This window comes from Agelaius phoeniceus, chromosome 3, assembly GCF_051311805.1.
Source record: "Agelaius phoeniceus isolate bAgePho1 chromosome 3, bAgePho1.hap1, whole genome shotgun sequence".
NCBI classification, from domain to species: domain Eukaryota; kingdom Metazoa; phylum Chordata; class Aves; order Passeriformes; family Icteridae; genus Agelaius; species Agelaius phoeniceus.
This window is the reverse complement of record NC_135267.1, coordinates 24,501,111-24,513,009: the sequence shown is the minus strand read 5'-3', so window position 1 is coordinate 24,513,009 and position 11,899 is coordinate 24,501,111. Positions and strand designations below refer to the sequence as shown.

The following is an 11,899-nucleotide window of genomic DNA, read 5'->3' as shown; positions in this document are numbered from 1 at the left end:
CTCCCAGCCCCAGGCTGGTTCCTGAACGCTCGGACATGGAAACCCCCCAACCCCAGGCTGGTTCCTGAACGCTCGGACATGGAAACCCCCCAGCCTCAGGCTGGTTCCTGAGCGCTCGGACATGGAAACCCCCCAACCCCAGGCTGGCTCCTGAACGCTCGGACATGGAAACCTCACCTCCCCAACCCCGTCCGCCCTGACCGCTCAGAGACCCCCCCCGCCCGCCAGGGGGCGCCGCTCCCCACGCCGTCCCCTTCCGCCAGTGCCGCCCATCAATGGCGCCCGGGCTCGTGCTCGTCCCCGTCCCCGTCTCTGTCCCCTCGCGTGTCCCGCGGCGGCCATGGCACCCCGGCCCGCCCCCTCCCGTCCCGTGTGGCCGCCCCGGTGCCGTGCGTCCCGCGGCGGGGCGGGCGGAGCAGAGGGAAGCGGATGGATTTGGCGGAATCACGTGACGCGGTCCCTGCTGCGGGCGGGACGGTGGCCGGGAGGGTTTCCCGGGCAACCGCGCCGCCGGCGAGCGGGGCCGCCGTGGCTGAGCGGGGCCCGGCGCGGTGCAGGTACGGGCCCGGTGCCCGGGCAGCGCACGGCTCCGAGCCGCGGCCAATTCCCTCTCCCGCTGCTCCCCGGGGCGCCCGTCGGGCCTTGGAGCCGAGCCCTGCCCTGCGCCCCCGAGCCCCGCGCTGCCCTGCGCCAGCCGCGCGTGTGCTCCAGGGAAAGCCAGAGGAGGAAGAGGATGGGGTCACGGCTGGGATGATTAAAAGGTTACGCGAAATGTGTTAGGCTGTTTAAGCTTTCCTCCATCCCCGTGGTTTAGCCATACCTCCTCAAAACTTCCGCTTTTTGGGCTGTGTTGTAGCATGTATCCCAACAAGTGCCGCCTTTGTTTTGTGCACGAAGTCATTTGTGAGCCGCCAGCTCTGAAGATATGGCTGAAAAGTATATTTGCTAAGGTTAATGTTTGCCTATGATCTTCTGTTACCGAAATTGTAAATATGTTTGTTGTCCTTGAAGTTACATATTGTTAGTTTTTATAAAAGATGTAATTAGAAGGTAGGCAGAAGAAAGCCGTCATTTTAATGGGAAGTAAAGATAATGTCAGGAGAATCACTTGGTTTTTCTGGCAAGGCTAGAATTAAATATTCCCCACTTGCTAAAGTAGCTGGCGCAGTTAGTAAATTGCTAAAGCATCCTGCGTTTAACATCGAGTGTGCTTTGATGTGAAAGTATAAAAGGATACTGGATTATGTGTGCCCTGAGAGGTAACGTTCCTAATCTCCTTACCATGTTTTCAGATATTGTCCAAATGCTTACATAAGGGTATCGTGCTGAATTCAACGCCTGGCCAGTCTGCTATAAAACTTCTTTTTTTTAACTGCCAAAGCCAAAGTGTCGGGTGGTCTATGGATGGATAAGGAGTGAAAGCAGGAAACAGTTGTCACAACTCGCCTGTCAAAATCAATTTACTAGGTAGGTAACAGTCCTGTGTACTGAGTGGGCTCCATACTGGGAGAAGTTTTATTTAATGGTAAAAGCACTTTTGCAAATGTTTAGCCCTTTTATGTTTACATCACACTTCTCGGGCTGGAAGATGCTAGTGCAGTTTAATGCTGCCATACATATGCAGTTTTGAAGGCAGCCATATGTGTTGAGCAGTGTGATACACAAAAGCTTTACAGCCTTTTGGTTGCTGGGCATATTTTATACCTGAAAAGTTAATGCAGACTTAGGCGAAGGAGAGGGGGGGCAAGTGTCATTGGCTTTCTCTGTCAGGGCAGATCAAACCAAATGCCATTCCCTAACCTTAAAAAGATTTACATGTATTTATTGTTTACTAAATCCAAAGCACAGCAGAGATGATGAAACAAAACTAACAGTGCCAGATGTTCCCAGTGTTGGAGAAGAAACATAGAAAGGAATTAAAAACCCTTAAAATAAAAATATTACTGCAATAGATTCTCTTTTGATTATTAACAAAATGCTTGGTTGCTAAGAGAGCTGATTTTTGAAGAAAAATGTAAAGATGCTGAAGTGAATCATATTTTCTTTATCCCTCAAAGTTTAGATGCTGAAGCTGGTGTTTTGGAAATGAGTATTTTGCTTGTAAGGAATTTGGGTGATCTAGATACATTTGTGCTGATTGTCTCATTCAGTAAATAGTTTTATCAGGGATGGGAGAATGATGTTTGTCATCTCTCAAGTTTTGGATTGGGGTTTTTTTGCTAATAGCTCTATTCAAGCAAATTATTAGGTTACATCAATTTCAGAATGCATTTAATTAACTTCAATTTAAATTTTAGTTTTTAGACTCAGTTGTTTGGAAGGTAAAATCCAGCTGCAAATTATGGCTCATCGATTTTCAAAGGAAGAATTAGATGAGCAGTTTGAAGAGTTTCTGAAAGAGGTATGTTTGAGAGCAAGGTCACATCTCTATTCTCTATTAAAAAATGGGGAAAATTGAGTATGGAAGAATATGAAATGTAAGATTCAGCTCTCCTTTTATGACATAATTAACATAGCTGTCTTATCTATGGGTCTTAATTGCTAAGCCAAATTCATACTATTTTGCTGTATTGAAATCAAGAGAAGAGTTTTGTAATTAAATAAATATTTTTGTCATTGCCTGGTTGTATCTTCAGAAAGAGCCCTTGGTTCTTGATATTTGTTTCAGTTTTATTGTTGGTGCTACTTAGTACCAGAAGCTTCAAATTGATGTGTAATTGAAAATGAGGTTAAAAAAAATCTGCCTGTATACAAACACAAGCTACATTTTTAAAATTTCTGTATTTTTCTGTGCAGTGCTTACTTTCACTGAATTATATTTAAAAATTCTTGTATAAAATGAAGCATGTTGTAGTGATTAGAAAATTTGAATTCGATTCCTTTAATTCCTCATGGTGCTTCATGGTTTTGAGTAGTGGCAAAATCATGCAAGTCTGTGGGTTGTGACTTAAGCTAAGAATAATCAGACATGATTGAGATGCCCTGACTAGGTATGTTTTTTTCAATGCAAATAGACCTTTAATTTCAGAACTTGCCCTCTGGTCTGTCAGAACACAGTGTGGTAACCCTAAAACATAAATACAGCTACATAAGGCCTTTATTAGATATTAACTCTGTATATAAGCATAACTAGTGATGGCAGAGAATATTTGTGGAGTCTCTGTTATATGTAATGTATGCATGATTTTTTTTTTAAGTAGAGGCTGTGTTACAATTTAATGACTTGTGAAAAGTAATTTAATTTAATGATGTAACTAACTTAGCACTCTCGAACTCACTGAAATTATTAATGTTAGTAAAATTAGAAAACTAGTCTTTGCATTTCTTTCAAAATTTTTTACTTACGGTTGTTACAGAGGGAGCTGCTCTGGGGAAGAGAAAGGAGTTTTATTCTTTTATTTGTTATGCACATCTGTGAAAACTCTGCATGTGATTGCTTCTAGTATTCCATTCCTCATTTAACACACTCTTCTTCCCCCTCAGCTACTGCCCACATTGAGGATGCTCATTAAAAAATTCATGTGACTATTGAATTATTCTAAGTGGCATTTGGAATGTCCCAGAGAATGTAACTTTAACAATTCATGTCTTAATGTTTTTTATAATTTCAATCCAAAACTGTTTTCAAACTGCTAATCCAGTTTTTAAAAATATGCACTGTGATTTTTGCTAGCTAGATACAGACCCAGATAACAATGTTCTCTACTCTCTGTTATTTTTACACAGGCATCTTCTGCTATGTCCTTCTCCTTGCTTTTGTTTTTTATAAAAAGTGTTTGGCCTTTTAATACTAGAAAGATGAGAAACTGATGTGGTCCATTTCTTGAAATCTGTCTGTAGGTGATGTTTGTGTTGAGAGTGTCGCAGCAGGTGGGGAATAATAAAATCTGTTTCTCAGTAGATTGGAGCAGACTTAATATTGTTGAAGCAAATCTTTCAAAGAGGAAATGGAGCAGGATTTTTCCCTTTTAAATAACTCTTAATGAATCTGTTTGGGGTGAGGCTGTGTATGTATGTTTGTGATTAAAACATAGGAAGTTAAAAGAAAGACTGTATATACAGCTGGATGATGCAGGTCTAATATGAGGATTAAACTAAGTCTTTTGGCATATACACTGAACTTTAAAAGCTATCAGTGGGTTTTCTAGACTATTATTATACAGAAGGAAACACAAGTGTGTAATAACAATGACTGCATGTAGGATAAATCCTTTAATTATTCCCTCTGCCTGGTCATGCTTATTCCCAGCCCCTTGCCAAGACACCCTGTTGTCATCCATAATTCTTCCCATAATCCTTCCTCCTCCACTGTCTGTGTTCCTGTCGTACATCCACTCCTCACCATCAGTATCTTGTTTTGGTGTGCTTCCTCCTATTGTCAAATGGATTTCCCTTGAGCATCATCTGTCATACTGGTTTAGCTCCAGGTTTTCAGTGCTTGCTGTGACATTCTCTTGGTATGTGCTATGTGAGGAAGTCTTTCTAATACACAGTGCTTCTATTAAATGAATTAATTGCCCTTTTTTGATGACTAAAAGCAATGTGAAAAAGCTGTTGTCTGCTTCTAGTATTTTCAGTTGACCTTTGTTCTACTTGATATTCATGGATACTTGAGAAGGAAGACTTTCAAAAGGAAAGACTATACCATCCTTATTAGAATATCTGTAGAATGGTATCTGGAAGAGAAGCACTGCACATTAAGCCATGTTAGAGAAGCATTTTAACTTTTTATTAAAAGATCAAATAGATTAACATATTATTGTGTAATAAAAGCATATTTTGGAGTAGACTTATTTAATTAAAAAATACTGGGTTTATCTATTAATTAGGGCAACTAGTCATGAAAGTTTGAGTGGTTTGGATCAGGTAATACAGATCAAATTCTGTATTACCTACCTTGTTTAAGTTCCTTCACATGCAAAGGAGGTGGTAAGCTGATGATGTGCTATGTAGTTGTTCTAGTTCTTAAAACTGCTTCTTTAGGCTTTTATCAATGCTGAGATTAAACAACTGACACTTTCTGTGTGTCTGTGTTGCTGAAAGGCTGAGAGGCTCTCCTATGGAGGAGGGGAAGGAAGAAGTTGGTGCCATTACTGGTGCTGAGAAGTCATTATGAGTCCAAAAAATTAATTGACGCTTGGTTGATTTTCCTTTTTTTCAAAGGAAGGAAAAAAATTTGGAAGTTTTGCTGTTGGGACAACTGATATGCTGGGAAAAATGCAGCAGTATTTTTGTGTCAGCATTTCTCTCCCAGCTGCTGCACCTTTACTGTCTGCAGTTGACAAGATGGCTGGACATGGAAAGTTTCCAGAATTTGAGCACAGCCTGTGGGAGTTGCAGGTTCTTTAGTTACAATCTACTAAGGAGAGTGAGCATTCACTGAAGTTCTGCTTGCAGAGCAGAGGATACTGTTAGTTGTAAAAGAAAGAGCAAGTGATAACAGAGCTTGCTTGAATCAAGCACCTGTCAGTGCTTCCAGCTAGCAGGAGGCAGTCTGACCTTTGGGGACAATGGCACTAGTACTTGTGTTGTGACTAGTGTCAGGAAATTGTTATTAATGGGATATTTATTAGAAATCTAAAGCTGTTTTGTTCAATGTCACAGAGCCAACTTAGAGAAATTGCAATACATCCTGCTGTCTAGCAGTTTTATAATTTATTAAAATTGTGGTTTTTTTAAAGTGCAAGGCTCAGAGCACTTCTTTCTTTCTAAGATGGATGACAGACATTTAGTTTTCTCTAGTGAAACTGAAAGCTCTAAAGATGTTCTTCATCAGAGATACTAATACGAATATTTTATTACAATTATTTTTCCTTAAATTATAGTTTTATATAATTGGCATTTGATTTTTGAATGAAGAAGTTGAAATTTTAGTCATATAGTAAAAGTAGGCTTTTATGGCAGTGTTTTTAATGTAATAGGAGGCAGTAGATTGCAGAGGCTTGTTTTAATAAAACATACCCTTGTGTTTTCTGTGTTAAGTATCCACAATCCTGTTGCCTCTAATATTGGGTTTATACTATCAGATTTTCTTATTTGTGACTATTACAAAGGCGAAGCTTTTGAAATTTTCCCATGTGATGCATTTCATATGTGAATTCTTTGTTTCTTACCGTTTATGGCTTTTACTAAGTCTGTGCACCATATTCTCTAAGACACTTTAGGACAATTGGCTTTAACAGTTGTAGCTAAAAATTTAGATTAAAATTATTCCATTCCCCCTAACCCCAGTTTGCTGCACAAAGAATATGTAGAACATAAGGGTGCAGTGCAGTAGTTTAATGAATATTTCCTTGTTCAGTGTGTGGATAGCTAATTGTGACTCTGAGCCTGCTGTAGGCCATAAAGAGCTTTATTAAAAGAAAGGAGCAGAGGTTAGTTGTCTTCTCTTTCCTGTTACTTATCAGTAACTTAAATTCATATGGTGTCCATACTCAGATTTTTTTTCCATTGATTCAAGCCATCAGTCAAAATCAGCATGGATGACTAACACATATGAAAGTTTAATACATTTGGGTAGGAATGGCTCTGACATTTCTATTATATTCCATGAATACAAAGTACAAAATTAATTTCTGAAATCTGATTTGCTGGCAGCCAGAATGTTGCTAGTGCACATTTATTTTTAGAAAAATAATTTAATATTAATTTTAATATTAATATTTTAAAAAATAATAATGTTCACATACAAAGCAAGGACAAGGTAAAATTGTTTCTGCTCTACTTCATTATCTTCAGGGATGTAGTCCAAGTTTTGGTTCTTATATGTCTTAACTAATTGAAAAAGAGCTGATTATGCTGTTCATTTTAACTTACATTCTCTGAAGAATTCCACTTTTAATATATCCAAATTCTGGCAGTGGGATTATTAAAATATACAGTTTTATTCCATATGAATATAGTTATTGTTCCTTAATCAGTTTTGTCATGCATATACAAAAATGGCAAACAGTGGGGAGTAATGAGAGGCATCTGGACTCAGAAGTCCAGAATTGAGTGACTGAAACAATGTAAACATGTAAAAGCTCTCTTTAATCTTGTATGCAATTTATTCAGTCTTTTTCAGATGATTCACTTGGAAATCCAAAGAAAAAGTCCAGCATTCTTGAGAAACTGGGACAGCCCAGGAAGAAAGAAAAGAAGAAAAAGGATTCAGTGCCCTGGTGGTTATCTGAGGAAGACTCGGATGATGGTGGTAAATTTAAAGTTTTGCAATGTTTTGGCCAGAGGGGGTCAGGCTAGTTCTTTCTCATACTGCATGTTAGGCCTGGTTTGAGATTAAGCTGATGCCACTCAAGTGTTTTAGAATGTTACAGTGCAAGTTTGTAAAGCATAAAATTCAAATAGAATTGTATTTTTTTAATGATTCATATTCAAGCTGTATGCAAGCTGTCTGATGGGTTTTTTTCTGTAGCTTTTGAATTAATCAAACTTGTAAAAAATAAGCACATTATCAATAGTAAAATAATTAGAAAATATCATTTACAAACACGCAGAAATATTTGTATATGTGTTTTGTAGCCAGCCTGTTCTTTATACTGACTTTTTATAGTTTTCTGTTTTCAAAACTGTAGTGGAAAAAGACCAGTTTGTATAAACGTATGCTAACTGCAACATTTGTAGTAGGTTGGAAAAGCACAAAGAAAGAAAAACTTTTCAACACCAGCTGAATCCAAGATGTATGTCTTCAGTATTCTCAACATTTCCCTTGCCAAGAACTGTGGCTCAAGGCGAAATGGGCTGTGATGACATGATTGCTGGTTCAGTATCGACACAGTCACATAGTTCTGGAAGAAAATATATAATTGTTTGCAAGCTTTCCACCTCTTATGTTTTTTCATTTTCGACATTGTCTTCTTGTTGGGTAGTAAAACCTATAGTAGTGAGTTTCCACAGGATGTTTGCCCTCTTCTTGTTGTAGTAATTGGCGGTTTCTTAATTTTCATGATTCGTATTAATTGCAAGTGGACCCTAACAGAAAGTTACAAAAATAATTTTTTTCATCTGACAGAGTTAAAATACTACTGGTAGTCTCAGATTTTAAGACTATCTGTCAGTGTCATCTTAGTGAGGAGTCAAATCCTAGTCAGCAGTTGTGCCATTTAGGCTTAATCCTAATAGGTGGTACCTGGACTTCTTATCTGTCTTGGCCTTTTAAGATGTTGATGTAAAACTCAGATGGATATGAGAAAATGCTTATCAGGTGGTTATGATATATGATGATTTCCTTTCAGCTTTTCAAATAATGTAAAAATGGAGTGTTCTTGCTGGGCAATGTGAGAATGAAGAGGTTACCATGACTTAATTTTTCTACATACTCTCAAAGAAAATTCTGAGAGAAAATGACTTAGAAGCTCAGCACGTTTCCATGGTTTTTCTGAGATGCTTGAGGCAACCCAACTTTGATACTTATGGTAGAAAACACACTGAAATAGGTTCCTAAAGGGCAGGCTGATTACAAGTTTTAGAGAACAGTGCTTGTGTGGATTAAGTAAAATTAAAAACAGAGTCACCAGAAAAAATGTGATTATATTGAGATGTTCTATCCAATCAATTTCTACCACTGTTTTTAAAATTAAGAATATCTTATCAGTTGTGCAGGTTAACTAGAGATAAAGCTATTAGAACTGGAACAAACTTTATCTACACTTTACTGATGTGTGAAATACCTGGTAAACTTTTCAAGGTGTCTCTTAAGAAAAGCTTCTCATTTAACAGGAAAACATTCAGAAGGTGAGCCTCCCCAGTTTTGCCAGTATGGAATCAATTTACATGCAAAAGAAGCTAGCCTGTTCATATTCATACTGTTGATGGTTTTTGGGGGTTTTTTTGGAGGGAGTTCAAAGTAATCTGTGTGTAATGCAATTTGACTCCAAGATCCAACATCTTGGCAGTTGGACATAACAAAGCTGAGAATATAGGAGTGAACGCCAACTGTGCCGGATCCGTGCACAGAATTCTTCCCTGAGCACCGTTTTTGCCAGGCACATTATTAGTTTTATTTCATTTACTGCTCTGTCGCCACTCTGCATAGAATAGCACACTCATGGAGCATATGCAATAAGCCATATCCCACCTACTACTTTAATACTGCCAAGCAGAGGGGCCTTTAATTCCTGCTAGAGGGCCTTCCACTTTCTGTCTTAGCAAGAAGGTGGTAACTCCATGGAATGAAGTTGGATCTCCTGGTTGTGGCATTCCATGAGGAAAGGGATATATTTGTCACACTGGACACTTGTAAATGGTATCAGTTGCAAAATGTGTGCTATGATGAATCCCCTTCTGCAAGGTAGGGTCTAGTTGTAGGGCAATTAACCTAGAGTCAAAAGAGAGCCATTTGCAGAGACCACCTTGACCACCTTTGGGATAAATTGAGTTTTCCTCTGCAGTTTTATGTGGCTATGATTTTACTTCATGTAGATGCATTTGTGGTGTTTTAAAATGACAGGTTGGGTGACTGTAAGGAATTCAGTGTGGATAGGCTTCCAGAACTGCTCATGTTTTCCTCTGTGTATCTCTCTGTTTTTCTTGTGTGCTTCCAAGTACTTTGTCAAATACTATTTTGCCATGTCTAATATTCTCAGCATGTGTTTGTTGTGTGGTGTGTTGCTCAAACTAATAACAGTGGATGATGGCACAGCAACATTGCAATATAAGTTACTGCACTGGATGACTGAGAAGATGATTTAGACTTGTAGTTCTTTGTAAGGTTATATGTAAACATCTCCTAAACAGCAAAATATTTTCTTATGGGAGAAAATAGTAACACTGCTGTGATGCTAACAAACATGAAAATAAACTAAATTTAATTTCAGGAAAGTGTAATGTCAGCATGCTTCAAAATTTTGTGGAGACCCTTGTGTGTCCTTCTAGGCTGGAACCTTCATATTCGTTGCAGATAGGACATAGTCAATAGACTATCAGCTAATAGAAGTGTTTTTAAAGTTGTTTTATCACAAAACAACTTTAAAAACAAAATTAGTGTTTTTAAAGTTATCATCATGAATCAAACTTATATAAATGCTTAAATCTACCTTAACCCACAGTGTGGCAGTGCATTCATTACAAATGTGTGCTCCATATGTATAAGTTGATGTCTTTGGGTGTGACTGTTTAGAGATAACATTATCTGAAGAAAGTCTGGATAATTAGCTTGTGTAATACACCAAGCTGATATGTTGCTTGCAGTTTGAGGTTTTGAGTTACTTCATTATCTATGTCACACTTTCTTGAAAGACAAAGACAAGAAGATTAAATATGTGCTCTACATTTACTTGTTGTCTGTTCTTTTTTTTTTTTCCCAAGGCATCTTGTTGCAGAAGTCCCAGGAAATAGGTAGAGAGTTAAACTAATAGCCTGTTTCACTGAGAAGTATAAAGTACATTTTAAAATAACTCCATGAGTTATTCTAGTTTAAACTGTTTGCTCTTCAGCTTTAAACTGGAATGTGCAAATTATGATTCAAGACACTGTCTTCCATATTGGACAGGTTGGAGACTTAGGTGATGTCCTTTCTACTTGCTTTTGTCATTTAAATGATAAAAAGAAATTGGATACTAAGAATTCCTGTCCTGTCTTGCTTGCATGTCTGGTCCTGCTGTTTGTCTTTTCAAGATTTTCAAATAAAATTTGTTAAAGTGAGAAAAGAGAAGAAACTGGCAGAAAGCCATGCTGAAGCAGTGGAAAATACTGAACAAAAGAGTCCCCATTCCCAGTCTGGTATTTGATTAAATATGTTTTGATATACTTATTCAGTATCAACCTTGTATTATTAGTGTGTTTTCTGTAGAAAACCCTTAGCAAACTGTCCATTTGACCAAGCTGCCACATACTTCTTTTATCATTTTCAAAAGAAATTAATAATTGTGTGAATTTTTGCTCAGTTGTTGTAGCATTATATATCCCTACATATAGTGATATAGTAGGACAGACAGTATTTCATGTCACCTGGGGAAAGGGGGAAATAACTTCAAAAATCTGAACAAAATGTACTAAGTACTAATGTACTTCCTATTTACTACATCTTTAGTAAATAGTAAATAGAATGTCTGTTATACTTCCTGCATTTCATACTCGAGAAATATTAATATTCATTGTTCTACTTGTTTAATTCCAAAGATAGCAGTCAGATAAGCATTTTACTTATTTTCTGTTGATGTAGTTCTTTTCCCTTTGCTTATAAATGTGCTGCTTTGTGCATGCTGCCCCTGGAATGGAGACAGCAGTTAGTATAAATGAAAAACTTAAATTGTTTAATCTGCACTGCAGGATTATTTTAGTCAGTGTAACTTTAGATTCAGCATTTTATGTGGGTCATTTTGTTATCTGAAAAGAAACTCCAGCAAATAAGTAGGAATTATAAGCATTGATCCATTAAATACTTCTGTATAAAAGACAACAGCAATTAACCTGTCCTGATTTAAGCATGGCATTGGTGTTAAATTCAAGCAGATCAGTAATGTTTTGGAGAGCCATGAAAATGTAATATTTGGCACTTGGTCTTTGGATCATGTTGGTGATGTAGTTTGTAGACTATAGAACATCTCCTGTGTTAGTTTTCTAGAATGTATGTGCAGTCTAGAAAATGTATGTATATGTTTTCATAAGCCTCATTTGCATAGAATAGGTGTAAAGCATCTAGGTCTGGGAGATAAATACTAAAAATTAATTTATTTCTCAAATCAGGATTAGTATTTGAAATATACTAATAGGATGGGCTAATACTAATGGAATAGGAGGACCTCTGTACTTATTTCAAATTACTGTTTTAAAAGGTATCAGGTGTTTGCATTATTTGTAATAGATGGTGTGCTGAAAACACTTCTAGTTTCCCAGTAAGTGTGGGAGAATATAGATTTAGAGGAGTATTGCCTTGCTAGTGAACTTCCTCATTAGTTGA

The 11,899-nt window shown here is 37.7% G+C and overlaps 1 protein-coding gene across 5 annotated transcripts in view; it reads left to right on the top strand.

Moving 5' to 3' along the window:
* Positions 1–427: 427 nt before the first annotated feature.
* Positions 428–11,899, top strand: part of CEP162 (centrosomal protein 162) — a 44,650-nt gene continuing 33,178 nt past the window's right edge. Inside the window, exons 1-4 of one of the 5 annotated variants that reach the window (XM_077174890.1) lie at positions 428–557; positions 1,293–1,467; positions 2,298–2,401; positions 7,057–7,195. In XM_077174890.1, the coding sequence (XP_077031005.1) occupies positions 2,342–2,401; positions 7,057–7,195 (199 nt within the window). In that variant the 5' untranslated portion in view covers positions 428–557; positions 1,293–1,467; positions 2,298–2,341. Of the gene's footprint in view, positions 762–802; positions 951–1,292; positions 1,468–2,297; positions 2,402–7,056; positions 7,196–11,899 lie in introns of those variants that run through there. The other 4 variants (XM_077174894.1, XM_077174892.1, XM_077174889.1 and 1 more) reach the window with 4 other exon arrangements.